The sequence below is a fragment of the Nothoprocta perdicaria genome, unplaced genomic scaffold, assembly GCF_003342845.1.
Source record: "Nothoprocta perdicaria isolate Ctin4 unplaced genomic scaffold, notPer1 scaffold_48, whole genome shotgun sequence".
Lineage (NCBI taxonomy): Eukaryota > Metazoa > Chordata > Aves > Tinamiformes > Tinamidae > Nothoprocta > Nothoprocta perdicaria.
Window position 1 is genome coordinate 3,296,446 of NW_020455732.1, and position 24,311 is coordinate 3,320,756.

Below are 24,311 nucleotides of genomic sequence, written 5' to 3' on the forward strand. Positions count from 1 at the left end.
TTCCTCTGGAGTCTGGGAGTTAGAGGAATCAAGGTTCACTAGAACACAGATCATCTTCTTGAGAATACGATTTTGCACGATTACCTACTTGTATGGAGTGTTATGGTCTACAGAAATTAGCTTTGAGGGCCTTCAGGTAAATCAGTTATGTGGTAGAGTGGGACAGCAATATACCATTATTAAGAGGATGGATAACAGAAGAAGGAAATGTCAGGATTAGACTGGTTCATCACTTACTCAGGTCTACATGAAGCTAGCATGATCCTCCCACTAACAACTGCTTTCTCCCACAGAGATTTAAAGCAAGACTTTAAAATATTGCAGGAGATACTGTAAAGAATACTCAATGCCCCACAGGCTATTTTGAAACAGATGGATCAGCCAGCACTTCAACCTAGATGACTTACCTGAGAGTATCTGGGAAACCACATATTTGGCAGTCAGGAACATGCTCTGATCTCCGTCCTTTCAACCCAGTTTCCAAAGCAATCAGTCAGCTTGTTTTGAGGGGAAGAGTACATCCAAATAATGTATATTTGGCCAAACTATGTTTCTGCTAGTATGATGAGACCAGACTTTGGCCCACAGAGTCCCACTTGGGTCAAGACTATGATTTCTGATCAGCATTCATCCTGATTGTGGTGGCATAGCAATTCTGTAGGCATATTCCAAAAATTGTGTGTTTGAAGGATGCATATGCAGGGAGCTCTGATGTGATTTATTGAACTTCATGAAGCTCAGAAGACTAAAGGCAGTCCTAATACTGCTGCCTTCTACTCAAAGCATGTGGGTTGTTCTTAGAGAACAGCAAAAACTTCTTCTCAGAGTGCAAGTTCCTTCTTTGAAAGACCTGTTGCAAAGACTTAATTGGTGAGTTTAGTACCATACCATTTGGCAGGACAAAAGCACAGAGACAATTTAGCTATTTATTTATTTAGAGAATAATGAAGATTATTGATAAGTTAATTAATTAAGATTACATGGGGTGGTGGGGGAGGAGAATTTAACTTACTTAGAAACAAGTTTGGCAGCAGTAGTAGCTACTGTATTTTAAAAAAATGTAAATCAGCCTAAAAAGAATCAATTATATCAAATTGATTATCACAGAACAAAGAAATAAGACAAGCATGAACAGTCTTAGCAGGACAGTTCCATGTTTGATAGAAGAAACAAGACAATACTGGCTCCATTAAGTTGGTGAACAGGATTGCCATCTCACCTTGTAGGTTGGATGTGGAAAGTAAATTGGTCTTCCTGCCTCCAGAGCTAATTCTGGGCAAGCAGATGCTCAACAGAGTTGAGAAATTAAGTCAGTATGGACTGATTGATTGTATAAGAAGGAGACACTGTTCAGTGTCTTTATAATAGTTTGACTTTCATCTGTTAAGAGTACTTTCTGCCACAAGGCCACAAAGAGTTACATAAACTACAATTCACTAAGATTTTTGATGAAGGTTTTTCTTTCTTATTCTAAAGAGTGAGTAAGGGTTATTACCGTGCTCCAATGATGAGTAAAGCAATGCACAGAGAAGTCAATATCTCAATCCACAAATCCCATTGAAAGCATCCCCTGACTGCTGAGAGCCATGCAACAATTTCCGGGAGACCTGCCAAGACTGCCAAGAGCCAGGATTTGTGACTCACATTGTCATGAAGGGATGGGAGGTGATTTACACTGGTGCAATTCAAGCAGTCAGAGTCAGATTGGACTGGTACCGTCAATGCAGAACTGGACCGATGCACCAATGGACCATCAACTGCTGCCCCAAAAGATGGATTTTAGCTGCAGAACTAGGCATGAAATCAAACCTAGTTTTTAGAGCCAGTATCTTCTATCTTCTGTTGGCATTACTGGAAACAGTATTTGGCTGGAAGGCCTTTTTCTGGTATGGCATTTCTCATGACTTCTTATGAGCTGATGAATTCAAGATTTGGCTATGACACCAGTGATGGTGAAGACGGGGTACAAGAATAAGACACTTCTATATAAAGAAAAGCAGAAGAAAGGGAGACATGAGAATGGCTTGCCAGGGGAGGGGCAGGAGGCAACTGACAAAGTCAGGGCTAATAAATTTGTTCTCCAAATTTAGAGAGCAAGAAATAATTTGCTTGCATTACAGTGGGAGAGATCTAAGTCAGATTTGGAGAGCTTTTATTAATGGGATGGATAATAGCACTGGCAAGGTGGGGAGGTTGCTGGAAACTTGGATAGTTGTTGCTCTAGATGCTTTCTCTAGTATAAAGTCTCTACAGAGGCAGAAAGATGGAGTAGGTCTCTCCCTGTGATGTCTGTGATTTGATGCATTTCTTCAAACTGTAGGTTGTTTTAGGGGCTGTTTGCTGTGAACTTTCTGGTACCTAAAATGGACTCTATTTTGTCATATACTCACCTTTCATACCAGCCTTTTTGCTGTCTCAGCAATGGCACTCACTTTGGTCACTAAGCCAGGATCATATATCATCATATCTAAGCTGCCATTTACATGTACTTTTCTGCAGCACTGTAGTTTTTTTGCCAAGATTTCTAAACAGGAAGAAAATGAAAGGCTCCATTGAATAAGACACTGAGCAGCTGAAACTAAGCAAAATCACTTTATCTCTTGGTTTCATTTATTTTTCTAGGTAAAATATCTCTTGTTTTCTGATATATGTATTTTTCAAAGTAAATTCCAGGTGTTCATTTGTTATTGGTTTCCAGAGAATGATTTATTTATTGAAATAGTCCCTGAACCCTAAAGAGAGAAGAAAAGGTTAATAAAAGATATACTTTGATGAGGACTGGTGATTACAGATTATAATGGATTTTCATCACCAGCTCATTGGGTGGTTTGTTAGCTCATTAATTGCCCTTGGCTTTGATCCGGGCCATTAACTAACATACTTGTTGTTCGCTGTTGGTAAAGACCAGCTCTTGCACTGAGTACTCAATTCTTCTAAAACCCAGAAGGTGCAAGGCAAGATCTCTACATCATCACTTCATCAGTTCATTGTTGTTACATGAGTGTCATACCAACCTGTTTCCTTTGCAGGGGTCAGCAACTCTCTAGGATACTGAAGCATATTCTTTTGTTTCTTGCACTTTTAAAAGGCAAAATCTTTTCTCTCTCTCTCTGGTTCCTTGTTAAAAAGAAAAAAAAAATCCTAATTTAAAATATTTCTTGCTTGATGCCTTAAAGCTCTCCTGGTTTATATCAGTGGAAGACTTTTGCTTGGAAGTGTATTTTCATATTTTCAAAAGATGTGGGATTGAAAACTGTGGGGTTTAAAATCCACAGTACAATCAAGAAAGCTAGACTTCATCCATTTTTTGTCTCTGGTGTCTCTCAGATCAGATCTTAGATGGCAGAGTTGTTTCCTGCTTTCCTTAATGAATGTCATCGTTGAAGTCAATAGCGTTTTTATTGTCTGAGAATTTCTAGGATGCAAGCACCAACCTGATCAGAATTTGAGGAAGGACTACAAAATTCAAGAATTGAATCTTTTTATTTTTCCTTTTTTCTTTTTTTCCCCCACCCTTCTTTTTCATCAGTAATTCAAATAGAAAATAAGCCAATCCTCCAGAAGTGAAAATGCATATTTTTTCATTTCAAATTCCCCCGAGCCAGCTTCCTAGTATGGCATTTCTCCAGGACATGAAGGACTTGAATTGTTCTATCTCTGCTTTCCCAGGAAAGTAGCTCTTCCTGCAATTAGGTTCTCCTAGAGGAAAAACCTTCATCTTTCCAGGACTGCAAAAGCAATTGCTGTCATATTTGGTGAAGCAGGGCTCTCAGAAAGAAACCAACCAAGAGGCAAAAATAAACAGAATTCCTTCAAGCTCCAAATATTAAATGAAAGTGCCAGCACTGTTTAATTTTACAAATGCTATTGATGGCAAATCTGTTCCATCTCAAGACCTGGAGAATTCAATTGCACAGTCACATCTGATCTGCTGCCTGATTCCCCTCCCCTCTTTCCTCCCCTGGAATTCAATCATGTCAAAGTCCTACTGCTGGCAAGGAACACAAAAAAAGGAAGAATGCATCATTTTTAGAGTTTGTGTCTCCCAGAGAAATCATGACCCTCCAAGTCATATTATTATGAAATTCGTAATACTAATAATACAGATAAGAAGGGAGGGAGAGGGAGGAAGGCTTATGCCTGCATGCAGCAGATTCTGCAGCAGAATTCCTTTCTGTGAAGCATCATTTGTGCTAATGTATCCCAAAGAAACTTCCTATTTTTTTATAGCCCATGCAGAGAAATTCAAGGAAGCTCCCTTGAAGACAGCTGCTTGGAGCTACAATCTTTCAGGGTTCCTCAGCTAGACAACGAGTTGGGTTTGCTCAGTAGATTACTGAGGTAGCCTCTCAGGAAAGAAGAAGGGGCAGATATTTGGGCAGGTGATGTTCTTTTCCTCCTTGAGTTCTTGGAGATTTTTTATATTTCTTGTCCCAGTTCTGGGGTGACAATTGGGTCCCTTTCTTAGTGGGCCTGTTCTCTGTCTATTGTATTCTTCAAGTCCTTCTCCAAATGGATTTCTCTTATGATAGTTCCCTCCCATATATGAAAGTTGCCCCCTGAATTTTCCTCTAGTTTCTGTCTGCATTCCTGTAAAATTCTCTTCCTCCTGCTATCTTTGAATTTCTCTTCTCAAGGCTGTTGCCAGCGTATACCATGACCTATTAGCATGAATGAATCTTAGGCATCCACAAGGATCTTCCCATAGACAGACTTAATGTTAGGGGTTTTGACAAGTCGGAATCAAAAGACACATGACCAAGGAGTTGGTTCTCCTCCTATCCCTTCTTTACATACTATGTCTCTTAAGGTTGTTTTTCTCCATCTCTAGGGGAGGGTCAGATTTTAAAGCTAAAGTTTAAAATGTGATCATCCCTTAGTAAGCAGAAAATCCTCTGACAGTAGCATGCCGTATATCTGTTTAGCTGCATTTATCTGCATACACACAGGTTTGTGCAAACACAAGTCCCCAGAGTGCTGAAAAGATCCAGACTCTTTTTAGCTGATAATTTATTGAAGCAACATCTCAGCATAACACCATGCCTCCACAGTTATTGGCTCTGGCAGGGTTCTCTTCTTAATAGCTCGATTTGCTTCCTATTGAACAAGAGTGGAATTGACGGTAGGACAGTAGCGTATTTTCTGAGAGTGCAGCCCTGTACTCTGAGCATCCCAGAGCGCTCTATAAAGTAATGAGTTAGACTGGCAGCACAGTGACTACAGAGAGAAAATAAAACATCCAGCTCTGCTTACGCTTTGGGATTTATTTTGCTTCTCACTGTGGCTCTTTGCAATGTGGGATCATGAGAGTATAGCTCTCTTTGGTCCATCGGAGCCATGCAGAAGGATTCTGCCTGTGTGGTTTGCTCTGCGGGGTGCATTTTGGCTTTCCTCCCTCCCTTCTTTCCCTGGTGCTGCAATGCAGTGTCAGCATTGGTTGAAAGCCCAAGTCTTAGCACAGAATCCTCCTGGCTCTGGTGAAGAGCAGGGAATCGCTTGGTCCCTCTCATTCACTCCTGCTTCTACTGGGTTGGGAGAGAAGGAATAAAAATATAAAAATCATAATGTTGCACAGGGCTCGGTGTTGATGCCTTTGCACAGTTTGTTGGCAAAGAGGCAGTTTTCACTGATTCTGGGTGAATTTTTTTGTAACTGGGGAACACTGTGGTTTTCTAGGGGATCTGTGTTTGATTGCATCCTCAGGAGCATGACTTTGTGATCCTTGAGCTGTCACTTTGAGGCTCAGCCTTGAAATACACTCTGAAAAAAAAAAGGAAGGAAAAAAAAAAAAAGCTTTTTAAAAGGAAACTCTAGTAAAAAAAATGTCTAGGCTTGACTATCTCTGCAGTACTAGGCGTTGGGCCATCCTTCCAAGCACAGTGCTGTCTGAGTGCTTACCTCAGATTTTCCCCCAAGTTCAGTGGAAATTCACAAGCAGCCCCAGGCTCTGGAGACACAGATCAGGTTGGCAGTGAGATCAACAATGGGGAGGCTCTCTGGAGTGGTGAACCGAGTGAAGTTTGGAGAAGGGAATGCAACATTAGATCGAATAAAATTCCTTTCCACTTCAAATGCTTCTAGCATTTTCACATGGAAAGGAAGGAGTGCTCCTTAAAACCTGGCAGAAGATGCTAAACTGATAGTAAGGATCCATCTTCCAGTGTCATGTCTTTCCATTCAGTATTCATTTCAGATTTTTTTTTTTTTTTGAGTGTCAGCAAGCTGGAGATGACACAGACGTGAAGGGTTCAAGAGGTCTACTCAACAAGATTGTTTTCTGTAGTGATTTTTTTCCCCAACCCTTATCCAAGTTTTCATTGAAACGAATTGATCTGCAGCAAATCCTCCTAGTCACTTGGGAGGCTGTGCAATATTACATATCGATATGATCTTTTTTTTTTTAACTGAGAACAGTGTCTTACTAATAATCTTATTGTTATTGAACAAGCTAAATAATAGAAGAAAGTGTAATTACAGAGGAATTACATTGCAATTAAAATGTAGTTACTCTATGGTTTTGCTGCTCAATCAATAATTATTTTTGTTGCTCTAATAAGAACATTAACTGCATGAGCGAATGGTTTGTCTTAGCTCTCTAGCTAGTGTCCCTGTGCAACCTAAATAGAATATACAATACCGCAATAACTTTTTTACAGTGTTTATTCTCAGCCACACCTCCAGTCCTACATTATTCTCTGGGACATGAGGGTGTGTATGCATATCTGTAGGTATATATATAAAATACTAATATATTTAATATATTCTATAATTACCAAGTATATTATTACATTATCATAAAATTATATTGAAATAATAATATATATTGCTGTGTAGTATAATTGTACTGCATTTATATTTGTGGTTCAAAAGTGTGTTAGAAAACATGCTTATCATAATTACCCTACAATTGCTCTTTAGCAATACTGGAATTACAGTCACCATAGTATAAAATATGACAGTATTATCTTTATACATTATTTATATTCAAGTACAGCTTGGAGGGCTTTCTAATTGGTTTCTGCTTAGAAGATAGAAATCTTCCATTGGTACCAGCCTTAGAACGAGCTCTAGGCAGGGGCTCCAGCTCAATAACAATTTTTTCAGCACACAGTTCTGATGTGGGTTCTGGATCCCTGTGTTCAGGTTCTGTTACTGTCTTCCCATGAGCAGTGTATTCATTAAGCAGTGATGTTAATGAATTTGTCTACAGAAACTTGCATCTCCTCCTGCGGTACTCAAGTAGCATTTGCTTGCTAATGCATCCATGAAAACTTGAATAAACCAAGGCATTTAAGACGTCCAGATCATCGTGGTTTTCTCTGAAATCCCTCCCTTCTGAAGATGCCTATTTCTCTCTGTGGACAGCTTGAGGAACCTAGAGAGTCCAGCTCAGATTTTCACCTCTGTCTTTCAGTAATCGAATATTAGCTCAAGGCAGTCCCTTCTGAGTATCGCTCAGGTTCTCCCTACCTACATCCTAAATATCAACACATCATGGCTTCAGATAAAATGCAGAGTTCTTAGATCACCTGTTCTATACTTAGGTTCAAATGACAGGTTATAGTGGTGCCATCAGCCTTATTTTCTCTTTCTTGCCCATGGGGTCTTCCTGCATCCTTCCCTTCACCAGTCCTCAGCCTGATAAAGCTGGTGTGTAGGACAGTTGATGGGGCAGAATGAGAGAAGGGAGATGCCAGCACACATCTGCTCCACCATGTAGATATGGACTGTAGACTCCAAAGTATGGGGTCTTCTGGTGAGTGGCCATTGTCATTAGACTTTGTTCTCAGAACTAATATCTTTGTTTCTTGAGAAATATATGCATTATTGAGATTTGATTGCCAAACGCAGGAACAAACACCTTGAACCTACGTTTACTTTTTTTTTTTTTTTTTTTTTTCAGTATTTATGTTCACCAAAACAATTGCTGTTGGCAATTTGTGAAGCAGGAACTTTATTTTAGTAGAAATTAGTTGGACAAATATATTGTGATGTAGGTTTGGACAAGAATGTGGTTGAGTGTGTGGGCTCCTTACAGGATATTCAAGGAGCTCCAAGCAGTGGAGGATGAATCAGGATGAATGAGCGAGAGAAAAATCAAGAAAATGCATAAAGGAGATTTCCACAGCTGCATGAAAACAATATATAGGCATTGAACTCAGGAATAAAAAGACAATTCCTGGCCCCACTGACGTCAGTTAAGCTTCTTGGATTCAGTGAATAACGTTGGATCTTTAATCAAAGACTGCTGGTAGTTATTTCTTAAGGTAATAATTAAAAACTATACAAGCCACTTCCTACACTGCTTGAGTTCAAGCTCTACCTCTATTGCTTATCAGAGGCCTCCTGAGAAATAAGTTGATGGACTCATGACATTAACTATGTAGTATCTGGGCATTTTCATATCATCGTCTTTCATCTTTTTGGTCCCAGCATTTTGCCAGTAAAACAAATTTATAATTTGTTAAGTCTTTTTTTTTTTTTTATCTCCTATTTTCTTTTCTTTTTTTTTTCTTATCTTTGGGAGATATTGGAGCCATACAAAAAAAATCATCATTATTTGAGTCACTTGGAGAACATATAAAATGCTGCAAATCCTATTGGAATACATCAGCAGTACCGATGGCCATGGAAAGATGGAGAAGATATCCAAAGGAGCCTTTTGTGAGGACTAGACAGAGTGTCTGAAGTGGGATCTCAATGCTGTCCTAAATATTCTGAGGAGTTTAGAGATGCAGAGCATTTTGGGGATGATGCATAGCTAAACTCAGACTGTGAAGTAAAAGTAGGGATATGAGTTTCCTATGACAGGTAGGACAATTCACATCTGAAGTTGTATTTCAAGCACAACTTGTCTTTGCCTTCTAGAAAGTCCCATTTTCTCTTCCTCTTTCTCCCTTGTCATCACATTATCCATCTTTGCTTAGCACTTACAGAGGCACCTTTCCTGTTCGTTTTTCTGGCCTCTCATATTTCCAGCTCCTTCATGAGCCTGTGAAATGAGGCAGTGTTTGTACTTGGTAGGTTTTTAATTGTTATTAGTTTCTAATTAGTCAGGACTTCTCAAATCAATCTCAAATGGTAGGAGGTTGTTTATGTTTCACTGGTAACTTGGGGAAGTAGAGAAAGGTTTAATTTACTGAGTAAGTGGTCATGAGTACAGAGCAGAGATCATTCCAGCTTCCACAAATGAAAATGACTTTGCATTATTTTGGTGGGAATGAAACAAACACTCACTATTATCAAAAAAATAAATAAAAAAACTGACCTCGTGATGACACAGTAGCACTCAGATTCTTCCTTTCATTTTTGGTCAACTGTAGAAATTGCTATTGCTCAACATATTCAGCAGGTTTGTATGGTCTATAATTGGACCTCCAAGTTCTGTTCTCTTTCTTTTGAAATGATTGTTGTAGAAAAGGTTCTCATAAAGTCAATTCAAAGTTAGCTAGACCAGGACACTTCCAATAAGTGCACATAAACATATTTTCTTGCTGAAACTTGTTTTGTAAAATTTCCGGCTGATTTGTGCTTTATTTATCTGAGTTATATAATATGCTTTAAGATTCACTAGAATGGCAAGGAGCAAGAAGTTCAATATAGCAGCATTAGCCATTTGCCACAGTCTGCATTCAGGATTGCTACACTTTCCTTGCAGCAGGCGAAATGGCATGAAAAAGAAAAAGAATTTCACCCAGCACCATTAGGAGCGAGTGGGTGGGCAGAACCATTTTCACCAGGATCCTTCTGACTAGCATGGACCTGAAACAGCACCGTTTCTGCTCAAAATAGCATGCCATAGGCAGAGACATTTTGTTTTTGCTAAAAGCAAACAGAGTTGCTAAGAAACGAATATTGCAGATACGGAAATCCACAAAAGGGTTGACAGTTGCTGAACAGTGCATGCTGGAATGAGTGGTTTAACAAACAACGCCATACAGATAGTGGAGAGGAACTAGCTGATTCCCTAGCCAAGCATGGTCCTTCCAGGAAGAAGCCCATCAGCTGCTCATTGCATCCTTTTCTCCAGCATGCATATTGCTGATGGAGAATAACAACCTCGGGACATAAGAGTGGCAAGGCACACAGAGAACACACACAGAGGATTTCCAAATCCTCTGATTTGGAAATCTGGGAAAACTGAGTAGATGAAAGTATTTAAAAGACATAAGGCTCCAGCGTTCCTGTCTCTCAGAACTGGGAAAAGCAAAGGTTAGCGAGTCCTTACAATCTCTCTAGTATTGCTTCTGAAGGTCTAGTCTTGGCAGTCCTGTTTAACACTTGGTTTCTTGGACATCAAAGGACAAGTCATGAGGTTGGGTTTGTATCTCAGTCTATCCTTTACAGATTAAGGGGATGCCCCACCATGGTGAGGGTCAGCAACCCTGTTGATACTTGTTCTCCTTGGGTTTGTAGACACCATGCTGTGTTTTAGGGCTCTTTGGGGCTTCTATGGATGATGGCTCATTTGTGGCTACACAGGAATCAGGTTATTAACACCAGTATGTCCCACGTCAGTCAAATTTTAGCTACTGCAACTCCCTATGCTAAAAAAGGGATCTGATAAAACTTACATAACTTGACAACTGATAAATGCACCATAGGCAGAAAATGACTGCATTTCATGTGTACATGACTGTGTGCATGGGGATTCTCTTTAAATTTAGCTTAGTGAACAGTATAGATGAAACAGGCTACTGAAATGTGAGACATTGAAAGCATGGCTGTCCACTACAGTGGCAGAATACTTGGCTTAAAGCTTGAAAAGCCTGTTCAGGAATGGTCCCCATCTGGAACAGCTCAGGAGCCATCTCTTGTCCGGTATGTTTCCATTATTGTTAGGTACATTCTTCAGTAGGGTGGGCTGGGGAAAAAATGACTTATTAAAATAGAAGATAAAAGCAAAGCAAACTAAAACTGAGCCAATCTGATTAATAAAGAATGCCAAGAGTTGGTGTTAATTTGTGGCTGATTTTAAGTGCCTGGTGGGTGGAGAGAGAACAGCCCACAAGAAGCAGCTGGGCTCCTTTTCCATCCCCCAGTCCTGCTGTTGGTGCGGTGTGATGGGGGAAAGAGGAGCACACAATCAGGCGATTCATCCCCATGCTGTCGCACTTTGCAAAGGCAAAGGAGAAGAAGGGAAGAGGGGAGCAGGAGGGAGAAAAAGGCAGCTACCCACATTTCATGAAAAAATTAAAAATTATTAGCAGATATTATGCTTCTGGTAACCTAAATAGGGTCAATCTATAGGGTAAGTAGGGTCAGCTCATTCTGACCAGCATTCACTGCATCTTCGTTAGATGTTGGTAGACAGCTCCAAGAAAAAGAACTTTGATGCCTCTTGTCTGATTTCTTGGATCAGGAATGCTGAGTGATATGGGGAGTGCTCAAATCAGACTCAGTGGGTCTGAAAGTGTTTACAGCCATTTGTTGAGGCCAGAGTTGCTGGTTTATTTGCAGAACTAAGATGGAGATGAGCTCCTCCATTCACTGCTGCTCGCTGATGAGGAGCAAAGGACAAGGAGTCTTTCTGAGTTCTTTTGCATTGTGGTGCTTCCCTCTGCATCCCTTGTGCTGAGTAATACCTGAGCATCTAACAAGAGATTTCCCAGAGCATTTACAGTGAGATGGGCATAAATTTCCAGGTGTGACCTTGTCCTGATTTACTTGCCTTTAACAACAAAAAACAAAAATCTCATAGCCAACAGAATAGGGCCCTGGTCAATGGAACTTCTTGTTTTCATTGAAAAAGACATGATGAAAGCTGGGAATTGCCCTTTCATGTTGCTGACATGAAGGGGAATCCAGGAAAGACTTGACTTGCCTGGAACTGACAGCCCTCTGGAACAGTAGGGATGCCATCCAAATCACAGGTCAAGGTAGAAACTTTAAGCTGATGACTTGTTTGCCCTCAGGGCTGCTCTGTATAAAAGAGGTCCTTCTGAACAGGCAAAGTTGTGCTTGGATTCACTTTAGTTGCTCCAGAATGAGGCTTTTCCTATGAGGAGAACCCAGGGAAACCCAAAAGTGTTAGCCTTGATGCTTGTATTCATTTAGTCTCTGGCCTCTGTGGCTATGCCTATCCTAATAAATAAATGAGGGATTAAATGCAAGTAGGAGTGCTGTCCCATGATCATCCAGACTGCTTAATTGCTTGCATGTTCCCTAGTGCAGTTTTGGCCCAAGTCAATGCCAGGACACAGTTAGGCAGATGACTGAGCCAAGGGACTTTTTTTCGGCAGCTCTGTGGGATGTAGCCAGCCCATTTCACAGGGGAAAAGAGCTGAAGTGTGTGGAGACACGCTGGGCCACACTTGGCCCCAGAGCCAGAGAACAGGCCCTGCTCTGTTTTGTTCAGTAGTATAGACGTAGCCTGTGGAGACAGACAGCAAAAGGGCAAATTAGCATTTGGTTGGCATGTGAATTTCTGTTCTTTAGGAACAAAAGGAAGACCATCTGCTCATTGTGTCTCGCATATGAGGTTGGGGTTTTCGCTCACAACTAACCTGTGCTGGATTGCAGTGATTCAACGAATATGAAGATACAGCAAGCCCTCTTAGTAGTGCCCTGGGAGATGGAGACCATCCACCTTGCCTCTGTCCACAATGGGTCAACCTACCCTCCAGGCAAAAAAATGGCAATACTTCTCATCTCCGGATGCTTTCCTGGAAGGATTGCTCATCTCTCCTGCATATGCTGACTTATTGAGGCTGATTCTTGGGCTTCACACGTGGGTTTGTTATTGCAGGGCTTGTATGCTGCTATGTTTTTGTGACGTTTCTCTAAATTGCTACTGGGGTAGAAGCAGGAAGAACAGCCTATCTTTCTTGGGAGGAAATGGGAAGCATAAGAATTGCCTGTACACGGTTTTATTGCTAAAGACCTTTTTAGTGTTGTCTTGGGCAGTAGCTTAAATCTTAGCTCTGCTTGCTGTCTACAAACACAATAAACCCCCAACTCTCCTCCAGCTCCCCTCTCAAATCCCATCTGCCTGTCTTGTCCGCCAAAAGAGAAAGCCCATACAAATGAAGGAGCATCTGAAAACCACAGGCTCTACTGTCATCTGCATGATGAAACATCACCCGAGTGATTCTTAGAATAAATATAAACCATCCTCCTTCGATCCTTCATCTTCATCAAGGCTGCATGCAGGCAGCTAACTAACCCCAGCCCCAAACCAGCACACTCTTAATGCTACACAAATCACTCTGCCATGTCCTCCAGCATATCCTGTGATTAAGCAAAGTCCAAGGAAGAGAAAAAAGGAAGCCTTTGCCTCATGTTAAGCCCGTGCTTGCCTCTCAGCTATGCTCTCTACACCTTTCCCTCTGTCCTCCTTCCCATGCATGCTGCCCAAGGGCACCTGGAGGGAAAGACTGAAAAGAAAAGAGGAAATGCATGCATCTGGCTTAATTTATGCAGATCTTGAACTTCTTATTGTGGTGACTAATCAATGAAACTGAAGGAATAATCCAGCTTGTTAGTGCCTCTACTGTGATTCCATCCCCTTGTCTGACTTTCTGCATGCGAGGATCTTAGGATTTGGGCCAGTCTCTGCCCTGAGGTGTTTGCATTGAAAAGAGGGGTCTCCTGTTGCTCTGCAGCATGGTTAGCCCAGACACGGACCTACATAGACATGTGTATAAGTCTTCAGAAGTCTTCAACTGAGGCACATCACCAGCCCAACCACCCCTTTTCCAGGTACTTCACTGGCACAGCACAGAGCATAGCACAGGAGTTGTGGAAGGCAAGATATATGAAGTCACCTTGTTTTCGTGTGGGAGAGAGGTTAGCAGTATGCAACTTGTGGCACTCTGTTTGATTTCAGGTCAGAGAATGGGCCCTGGCCTGGTTCCTTTAGAAGTATGGATGTGTCTTATGACTTTGGGGAGGGTATTAATATCCCTGCACATCTCTATAATAAGCACAAGAACAGTTATTGAGGCAAGGAACAAAAGTTCATCCACATCAACCTGGACACGCGGGGAAATCAAGGAAAGGCTCTTCCCCCTGTCTGTGCCTTCTCATTTCCTAAGGAGATCAGTTGACTCTTCTGGGACTGGCAGTTACATCCAGACCATCATCTTTAATAGCAACTGATGGACCTGTCCTCCACAAATTGTCTAATCCGTTTTGGCACTTGTTTATACCTTTAGCCTCCACAGTATCCTGTGGCAATGAGTTCCCCAATTGAATTATGAGCGTTGTGAAAAAGCACTTCCTTTTGTTTGTGTTCAGCCTATGGGGTCAATAAGGATGGCTTTCTGCGTCATGAGGCTTAATTCACTCCTGATCTTCATGTCTCTTGAGGACCCTGGAGAGAAGGTGCTGTAGAAATACATGCATTTATCATCCTTTTGATTTGTAAGTGCATATTGCAAACTCCTGCTGCTTCAAGGTCTTGTCTGAATCCCAAATCATCTAGATCTCCTCTCTGCACTACTTTTCTACCCTCTCCATAACTTGGGGAAAGTCCTATTCACCTACTGTGACATGATAGCAGAAGATGCCAAATCCTCTCATTTCAGACCATGCAGGAGAAGCTGGGGCCATCCTATATGTAGAGTGTTCCTTCAGCTCAAGTCTTCCTGCGCTACCCATTCTGTGGTGGGGAAAAATGAGGCAAGAGATAATTAAGGTGATAGTTTGCTAAAAGTACCTGTAGTTTAGATGCGCCTTTTGGACTACAGCCTAGATTTCCGTCTTCCTGGTGAGAGGTGCCATTTCTCCCCCAGTCAGGAGATATAAGTCCCAGCCAAATCTAACCATTATCATTTTATAGTCTTACTGTGTGGAGCTTAAATCAATAGACATCCTCATTGGGCACTGGAAACTGAGTGCTTAAAATTACAAGCAGCTTCCAAAAAGAAGTCATTCTCAGGAAGCTGAAATCCTGGTGTCTTTCAGGAGGGATAACCACTTGCAATCTGGCTTTTGCTATGCTGAGATGGTATCATTCAAAATGAAAGAGTGAGGCATCCTTGGAGTTGCTTTAGAAAGTTGTATCCTAATGTAGTCTTTCCTTCTACCCAGATACTGTCTGGGAAGTCTAGCCTCATCCTTGGGTACTGTCAACACAGTTTCCAGGTGGGGAAACTGAGGCATGGACATTGAAAGAGAGCACAAAGCCATGGAAGGAGTTAGTGCAACAGCTCACATGGCATGTCCTGTAGAACCAGGGCTGCAGCTGATGTTGATTGCCCCCCACTGCTCTGCACTGCCAGGAGGTGGAAGACACCAAAGTAGGAGTCCACCAGCTGGTGCTGAGACCAGCACTAGAACTTGCGCCAATGCAGGGGTTGGAGCTGGCTGCCAAAGCAACTACTTGAGATTTTGTCCTCCCTTCTCTCCTCTTATTCTTCCAGCCCAGCTGCAGGCCACTGTCATTGACTGCATGTACGCCTACTTAAGAGATTCTTCTCTCAAGGGACAACTATCCTGGTGCATTTAATCTCATGCTGAGTTTCTAGTCAAGCCCCTCATTGCCCTGGAAAACATACCTGAGGATTGTTTGCAGAACACCAACAGACAGAAATAACTAGTGGGAAGTTTCTAGGCTTTGCTGGGGAGAATCTAGGGTGTTTCTGACCATGTACATTGCTTCCAGTAGGCCATCAGTCTTTTCACTGGGGTGTATGTTTGCTTTGCTCATGTGAAACTGAGGCAGAGAAAGATGTTGATGTCAGCATAAGATCCATCAGATGAATTCATTTAAGAACCATGCAGGATCCTCAGCTTTGCTCTGTATGGACAGATGACCGACCCTATGACATGCATCGTCCTTGAGACTCTCCAGGTCCAGATTTGTTCCCAGACAGACATGCCAATACGATGGCACTTGGATGGAGGAAAGCTGTTGACAAATATAGCTGCAGCTCAGGTTGAGAGGACATTTAAGAGACACAAAATGCACCTAACATCTGTCTGAAGTTGTGTTAGACCAAGAATAGGATGCTGTTGAGTCCTAGGCTTGATTCCCACGCGTAGCCACATCTGCAGCCACATGGAGCACATCTGATCCTCATCTGCTATTTTTATTCAGGTGAAAGGATTTCTGGGCCCTGGATTTTAGGGTCAAGTCTTTCTGCTTGGTTCTCCCATCCAGTCACTGGTGAAAGCATATAGATACAGGGATGGCACTTGAATCAGCTACACTCCTGCCTAAGGGTTTTAGCCATGGGCCCATCTTCAGTTAATGCCCTATGGAGCTGAGATTATGCTAATCTGACACTGGTATGAAATCCCAAACTGTTAGAAATGAACAATAAAGCAACATCTTTAATATTTTGCAGGACATTCTCAGAGCATTGTGCAAAAGATTAGAAATGCTCTTACATCCATATTTTCATGTGGGGAAACTGAGGAACAGTTTGGCAGAGCATCTTAAGTGGGAACATACATTAATCTTGAAGCCAGGATTAAAACCCAGCCTTTGACACCACCAGTGATGTACATCCTGGTGGCCGGGGCTGATGAGAAGCAGAAACTGGATGTTTTCATCATCAAGGGGTTAAAATTGATTAACTAGATGATTTCAGTTTCCCCATTGATCCTCAAAGCCTCCTGGGACTTGGGGACAATATGCTCCATTTCTAGACTTCACCCCTCACCTCTCCCTTTCCCCAAATCCTCTCCTGCCATTGAAATTTGAAATGAGGCTGTGCACCATCAGCTGAAAGCCAGATCTGTCGACTCTGATAGACACTGGGGTGGCTCAGATTAACTTGGAAGCCTCGGGGAAATGAAGAATGAGAGACAGAGCCTGGGACTGTGCCTTGGGCTTGTTTATTCAGCTCCCAAGATAACGAAGGCCACGTTATTCCCTGCACGCACTTGTATGCTTGCTCTGGGATGGATGTCCCACCACCCTCCTGTGCTGCCACAAATACTTCCATATCCAAAGGCTGGATTTCCCCAGGGCTACTTTTCTGGATGCTCCCAGGTACAGCATGTATCACTCACCCTGCAAAACAACCCTCCTTCAATGATGCTCTGCAACTCTCTCCTTTCACCTGTGTGTCATGAATACAGGTCAAGAACGGATAACTGGTTCACAGGCTGGTGTGCTATTGGTGCCATGGACCAGATATCCTCCATCATTTTTTGTACTGTTCTCAGGGGCTGCTGGAAGCCACCCAGAAGTCGGTGAATTGAAGAAGGTTGGGTTTGGAAACCTTGTGAGATGAAAGATGCTGGTGTATATTGATATCATTTATTCGCAAGGCAGACAAGTGACAATCAAATTTTCTCAGCTCTCAAGAGATGGATAGATGCTATAGGCAGTATATTAGTCTCTCTGGTGGCAGAGTAAGCATGCCAGGCTGTGAGGGTGCATGCTGAGATGTGGTTCTGGTCACTGAAACAGAAGGATGGGAATGAGTCTGGACACTTGTGCCTTTTCTCTTTGCTTTTCAGTGCAGCTTTGTCCAGTTCTCAGGATTTTGATCCAAAGGCTCATGCAGTGCCTGTGTAGCAAGGGAATATGCCCAGCTCTGATCAGTGCTGGGACAGATTCTGCTCCAGTAAGATGTGATGGGGTTGCTCGAGTCAACTGAGTGGTGCTGGTTTAGCATCCAGAGGGACCATGTGCACTTAAGTCAGAGAGGGTCCCAAAAATGTCCTAGTCCTGTAATACTCATTAACCTCTTGTCCTTTGGGGTTCTAATTTACTCTGGATTCTGAAGTGCCAAAAAAATCAGCACAAATCTTTATAGATCCTAAGGGAAGACCAAAGAGAAGAAAGATTGACAGATCATTAAAAAATAAATTTAAAAGCAGGTAAAACCTTAGCCAGGGTTTTGATGGGAAAGGCAATGCTCCAGCATGGCTTCAAGCTCCATCCTTGCCTCGGTGCCAAGCAGGATACCTACAAACATCACAACCTTACATAGCCCACGGGGACCAAATGTCAGACTCGTCCCATCCTTTCTCAGGGTGCCCGTGAGCTGCCGGGTGACAGATGCTGTGTTGTTTCTCCAGGCATTTCCAGAGCCCTTTGCTCACTTGCCTCAGGAGTCTGAAGAAAATTTTCTGGCAGTTACAGCTTTCCTGCTAGTGGTTCCTTGTGAATAAGGGCAAAGCATATTCCTCCGTTAGTAAGGATATTTTGTTTGATATCCAGGGATTTCTTACAGGGCAGTGGGAAATCCCAGGAAAAGAGGATGAACTTGATCAGAGGATTTTTTTGTTTGTTTTGTTTTTTTTTTTTTTTTCCCACTCTGCTAGGATATCAGATGTATGTCAGAAGCAGAAGGAAAACAGAGGGAATGGGAGATGGGAAGACAGGCAGAGAAAGGGGATCTTGGCATCTTGGCACATCTGAGCTAGTGGGGACAGATCAAGGTAAGGTTGTTTTGAGAGGTCCTCCAGAAGGCAGTATGTAAAGATGAGGGGGTTTGTGTGTGTGTGTGTGTGTGTGTGTGTGTGTGTGTGTGTGTGTGTATTTGTGTGCATGTGCATGCATGCACATAAAAGAGTGCCATCCCTTGGCCCAATCCAGCCTGCTGCAATCCTCAGCATGGATGTGGGGCATGTTTAGTTCTAATTTAGCTCAGCAAAGCTTTTAGACTACAAAATTCACTGGAACCAATGCAGAATAAGTTCATAAACACCTTTGGTATTCCAGGTTCCAGCTGCGCATTGGTTCCTACCTGGGTCTATCTAGACTTCTGGCAAGACCTGACTTGTGCTGTGTTTCTGAGCCATGCCCGGCACAGTAGATTTCTTTGCTACCAGTGGGCTTGGAAGTGCTGCCACATGACATATGCTCAGCAAAAGGAGCTAAATGCTCAGAAAAAAATGACTGGCATAGGAAGAGAAAGGCATGAGTGGCAACATGGTCTCCAAGCTGGAGGAAAGGGAGGGAAAGGGATCAAGGAGGGATGTCTTCCAGCTACATCAAGGCTAGCTAGACTCTTGATGTGGCTACCAACCCAGGAACTTGGGCAAATCAGACGACTAGAATCTAGGTGCATGGTGCCCAGCACAGGAGCATTAACTCTTGCATTTAAACATCACCTCTTCATCTGCAGGTTGCAATGTTTTGTATACTTCCCTATCTTGGGATTTTGGTGATTTAAAGCATAGAGGTGCTGCTATCAACACAGCTACCCATTGTGTCTCTGACACATATTGAGCCAAAGAAGCAGGTGCTAAATACACGAGTATTTATTTATTCTGTGTAAAAATATACATAGAGAGATTCCCATTTCAAGTAAGATCACATGAAGGAGAAAAAAAATATATATGTTTATGTTCCTTATGCTAAAACCTTCCAGATGGAACTGCATTCATGGGAAATCAATTCTGAGACCTAACAGCCATAACACAGTGTCCCATTAACAGGTCTGCTTAGTTAGAGTTTGCTGTCTTTCACAGTGCTGTTCCTGGAGAGGAATCAGCAGGGCAGGAGGGAAGCACGTTGTGCCCGCTGCATCCTTATGCAGCAGCAGGCGTGAGAAAAAAACGGGTTCGCAGAGGGCAAGAGCCTTGGGCTGGATCCCACGCGCTGGAGTTGCCCTTCGGCACTGGATCTCGGCGCGGCGCTGGCTCCTAACCATCTCGTTGCCATGGAACCACAGATGGCTCTCGCTTCCGAGCTGGAGACAGGGATGTTTCTTCCCGGGCTGCACCAGAGGTTAAGATTATCCAGGCTGGCTCATCGCTATGAAGGTCGGGTGGACTTTGGCTTTGCAAACAGCTGTGACTGCTTCCCAGCAGCGTGAGATGCTCACCAGGGTCTGCCCACAAGCCAAGGAGAGGCGAGCTGGCTCTCCCCTCCTCTCCACTCTCCTTTCAATATGCAGCTAAACAGGGATCCTTCACTCCCTGAGCTGACATTTAAAGTGTTTATAGTCATTTGGAGGCAACCCCTACTGCTAATCATGATGACCTCTTTGCAAACGAATCATTTGCCTGTAATTTTCATTGTGGCTAAGCATTGTTTTTCCTCTGCTAAGTGGGTGGCTTTCCTGAAATCCAGCCCTTGAGAAATCCAGGAATTTGGCGCGGTGCATTTTGCACTGCAGAGTTTTGCAGGCTGAAAACCAGTGTCAGGACTGGGAGTCAGACTTGTAAAAAATTTAAGTGCAAATGCATTTGGACTCCACGCTGGTTAGCGTCAGGTCTAGCAGACAGCAATCTGCTGGCAAAGACAGCAGTGATTTGAAGCTCCACTGAAACCCCGTTTGCAAATAAATTGTTGGACTTTTTAATTTCCTAACTCTTTCTTTCCCATATAAGGCTTTTTGCAGGAGAGGGCTTAGCTGCATGAATTCTAGTTTTACTGAGCATTTATCAGGCCACTATAAAAGCTTCCTCTGTTTGCAATCAGGGGTGGGAGAGGGCAGAAGGGAAATGAATAGCATGAGTAGCATGGACAGATTGTGGCATGACTTTGACCCTAATTCCTTCCTGGCAGCATTAGCCTGGTCCCTGATCTTTGAGAAACGTGTCCCCATTGATCTGAGCTATTTCTGGATTGCAGAGCAGAACAATATTAGTGGCTCAGAAATCTGGCAGCATGCAACAAGGTCCTCAATGCATACACCCTGAGCACTTTTACTTTTCTCTGTCTGGGGACCATGGAGGCCCCTTGAAATCAAGGCTGTGGTTTGCATTTGGTAGATAAAATCTTAGTAGTGCAAATGTGACTGCAACAGTCAGATTTGTCTTTCTGAACTCAGGTAGCATGAGATAAGGGCAGCCCTCACCTAAGAGGAAAACTCTTCTCCCTTGGGTAGACCAAAAGAACAGCAAAGGAACAACAACCAGGTATCTGACTGGAAAGGAAAATGAATGATGGCTGGATGGCCAGCAGTGGGAGAAGCCCTGCACAGTGCATTCAGCATCTCAGCCCCAATATCTAGTGAAACAGACCATGCCGCCTAAAAAAATCCATAAGTGTCACCTATGTGGAAGAGTCTTAGGGGGCTGAATGTGGCCCTGGGGGTAGTGGAGAGCCCTTGGAGCCAGGAGAGATGCTCCCTGGTAGCTTTACCCAAGAGTTTGGAGCAGCATTGCAGGCATTGAGGTGTCCTCCATGCAGAAGTCCAAGGAAGAGTGATGCTCCCTCCCCGTGGCTCTGTGCAACAACTCTGTTTCCCTGTCTTGTTTTGGTGGGAAGGAGGGAGGAGAGTGAAAGAAAGGGAGAGAGGAGCAAAAAAAAAAAAAAAAAAAAAAAAAAAACAGTCTGGCAGGAGGAAGAGAGGAGGCAGAGCTCAGCTGCCCATGCTGCCTCCAGCTCAGCCTTCCCCAAGTGCAGCCCAGAGCAGCATCCCGGGTCAGTAAGGACGGCGGGGGGAAAGGAGGGGTGCTCCCTGGAGCAGAGAGAGATGGGGTTATCTTTGCGGAGACGGTTGGAAATCACTGCAAATTCTCTGTCTGGGTAAGAGGAAGGGGCACCCTGCAGGCTGAGAGCATCAGCGAAGGAGGGGGGCAGTCACCATCCCTCCCTGAGGGTCTGAGATAGGAACCTCTTGGCATGTAGAGACATAGAGATGGATGGGGATGGGAACATCCCGGTGTGGGGCCGGCAGCACGGGGCTGTACCCTCTGCCAGAAGGACTAACTGGGGGATATGTGTGTGTGGGTGGTTCGCGCTGATTCTCTGCCTTACAAAGGGTTAACCTGCAAAACAAACCCCTCAAACCTCTTCTCTTTCTCTCCCCTCCTCTTTCCCGTTCCCTTTTTTTTTTTTTTTCCAGGTGTTGTTTATGGCCACAGGAGGGAGCTCAAATCCAGATATGGGAGGATTGGCTTGATTTCAGATCCTGAGCCTCTTAAACTCTCACTTTTCCACTAAGCTGGTCCCTGTTATGTCCAGGATCTGGCACCTGCTTGACATTTACTTTGAGTTCCAGAGGACCAGAGACCTAGGATGAGGAGCATTGGATCTGCCCTGAACCTGCTTTTGGTATCGCCACTCTACTTTGTGTGGACCGTGGTTGCTCTGGACCTGGCACAAGCACCCTGCACCACTTTGGTCCAGGGGAAATTCTTTGGATATTTCTCCTCCTTTGCTGTCTTCCCATTGAACTCCTCTCTCTGCTCTTGGATTATCCAGAACCCTGACCCTCGGAGATACACCTTGTACATGAAGATCCTGAAACCTACCAGCGTATGTGACCACCAGCACATCCGCACCTACCAGTTTGACTCCTTCCTGGAGTCCACCCGCACCTACCTGGGCATGGAGAGCTTTGATGATGTGTTGAAGCTCTGTGATGGGTCCACCCGCTACGCCTTCCTCCAGTCCAACAAGCAGTTCCTCCAGATGAAACAGACCACACCACCAGGGCTGGAGAGCGGGCCCGTGCGATGGAAGCCCACGAAGGCTCAGGAGAGGGACTTCTCAGTGGAGTACCTAGTGGTGGGCAACAGGAACCCTAGCAAAGCCGCTTGCCAGATGCTCTGCAAGTGGCTGGACGCGTGCTTGGCCATCAGCAGCAGCTCCCACCCATGTGGCATTATGCAGACTCCATGCTCGTGCTCAGGAGGCGAGGTCCTAGATCAGGCCAGCGAGATTCCGGGGTTCACAAAGAAGAAGGAAGACTGCTATAAGGATGGGATTTACTTGGAGAACTGCATGAGCAGCCCAAAGGACAGCAGTGGCGTGGAGTCCCTGGGTGAGTGGAGTGCGGCTGACTACCTGGGAGTATTTGGGAGGAAGGGCTAGTATGTGTCTCTCTCCTGGGGTCCCACAATATCCTGCTCATCCTTGTATTCGAGTCTATGGATGCCTGATATGGAAACCTTCTTTTCTCATTGATAAGCAGGTCTGCTATCCCCTGGTGCCTTTTTATTAGCGTATATCAGGGATGTAGAGCACCTTCCCCTGAATGTGTCCCAGTTTGGTACCTCGTTTGTTTTACTTATCCTGCAGCCTCAGAGCTGCAGAGAGGAGAGTCTTAACCTGAAGGTGAGCAGCTTTCCAACACAAAAATGTCCTAGAAGAGCCAGGATCCAAGTTACCTTCCAAGGCAGGTATCAACCTTACTTGGGGAGACAGAGGGGGCATGACAGAAAGGAGGGAGAATTAGGATGAGATGCTCCTGAGAGCCAGTCTCTGCATGTGTCACAACTGCTTAACCTTTCTCGTGTCATTCTTGGGGTGGAAATGCCTTTCGTGAAAATCTTAACCGTACGGTGCCATGCAAAATAGAAGGCAAACAGAGGGCCAGAAAGCAGCGCTTATTTTAGTGCCTGTGTTAGATCCGCTCTGATATATTTATTCTTGATTCCCATCCCACCTGCCAGCAGGCAGGTTATGTAAAACGGAGGTGTGATCCTAAATAGGAGTCTAGGCAAGAGCAGGAGGGAGTCTTCAATTTTACAAAGCTCGGATCTTCTCCAGAATGAAACCCCAGGGTCTTGTCTCCCCAAAATGCCAGATTCAAATGCCCTTTGACATCAGAAGATGAGCTGTACGTATCTGGTTCTGGACTTGGTGGTTTCTGTCTGGCTTTAGCCCACTCGGGAGAGAAGTTCTGCATGTTTCTGTGGTAGAAAGAAGGCAGATTCACTACACAAGAGGAATGAGGTTCTCAGGTACAGGTCCAAGCTGTGCAGGGTGATTTTCCTGCAGACCTCAGTTTGGAGTTAGCCGAGCGATTAGTATAAGATCGGGTTTTATTGCTTCCATCAGTGTATTTTGGGGGGAGATTTTGTTTCTCACTGATCTGTGAATCAATAGATGGAGACACACAGCCGAGCCATAAATCCTGCAAATGAGGACTTCAGTGGTGCCTCTTTCCCTGGTTATGAGTGCACTGCGATATTTGCTCCTTGCATCTCAGGTTTCTTTGAGATGTCCTTTCCTCCTCCGTGAGCAATGTGTGCAGGGAACCATGCAGCCCTCTCTTTGGGGTGACACGAGCCTCTCAAGTCATGTGTTGAGCTTCATATTTGCTGACTGGGAGATCTATGCATTCAGCCCAAGCAACATGACCTTTTCCATTACAGCCAAAGGTGAATTTTAAAAAAAGATTTTCAGCACATCCTGGAGCATTCGAGCTTAATATTGGCTTTTGTAAAGATCTTTCCCAGTTCAACTTGAGCGCTTGAGTGTTCCTAGGAAATAAACATGAAAGAAATTCTGAGGTGGCTAAATCAAAATTCTTTCTGGGTGTCAAATATTTGTAGAGAGTGCAGATTATTTTTTTGCTGTCTGCTCACATCTGCCCCATATTGAGGATGCAGAATTAGCATCTTCATGGATAGATCGCCATTTGCATGGACATGTAGCTCACAAAGTGCCCAGGCTCTCTATGTGCTGCTTTATCTGTCGCTCTCTATTTTGTTTTTTTTTTTTT

The 24,311-nt window shown here is 43.7% G+C and overlaps 1 protein-coding gene across 1 annotated transcript in view; it reads left to right on the top strand.

Annotated features, from left to right (window-relative positions):
* Positions 1 to 24,311, top strand: part of ADGRB1 (adhesion G protein-coupled receptor B1) — a 256,076-nt gene that overhangs the window by 50,208 nt on the left and 181,557 nt on the right. Inside the window, exon 2 of the mRNA XM_026047133.1 lies at positions 21,705 to 22,625. Within this exon, the coding sequence (XP_025902918.1) occupies positions 21,878 to 22,625 (748 nt within the window). The 5' untranslated portion in view covers positions 21,705 to 21,877. The remainder of the gene's footprint in view (positions 1 to 21,704; positions 22,626 to 24,311) is intronic.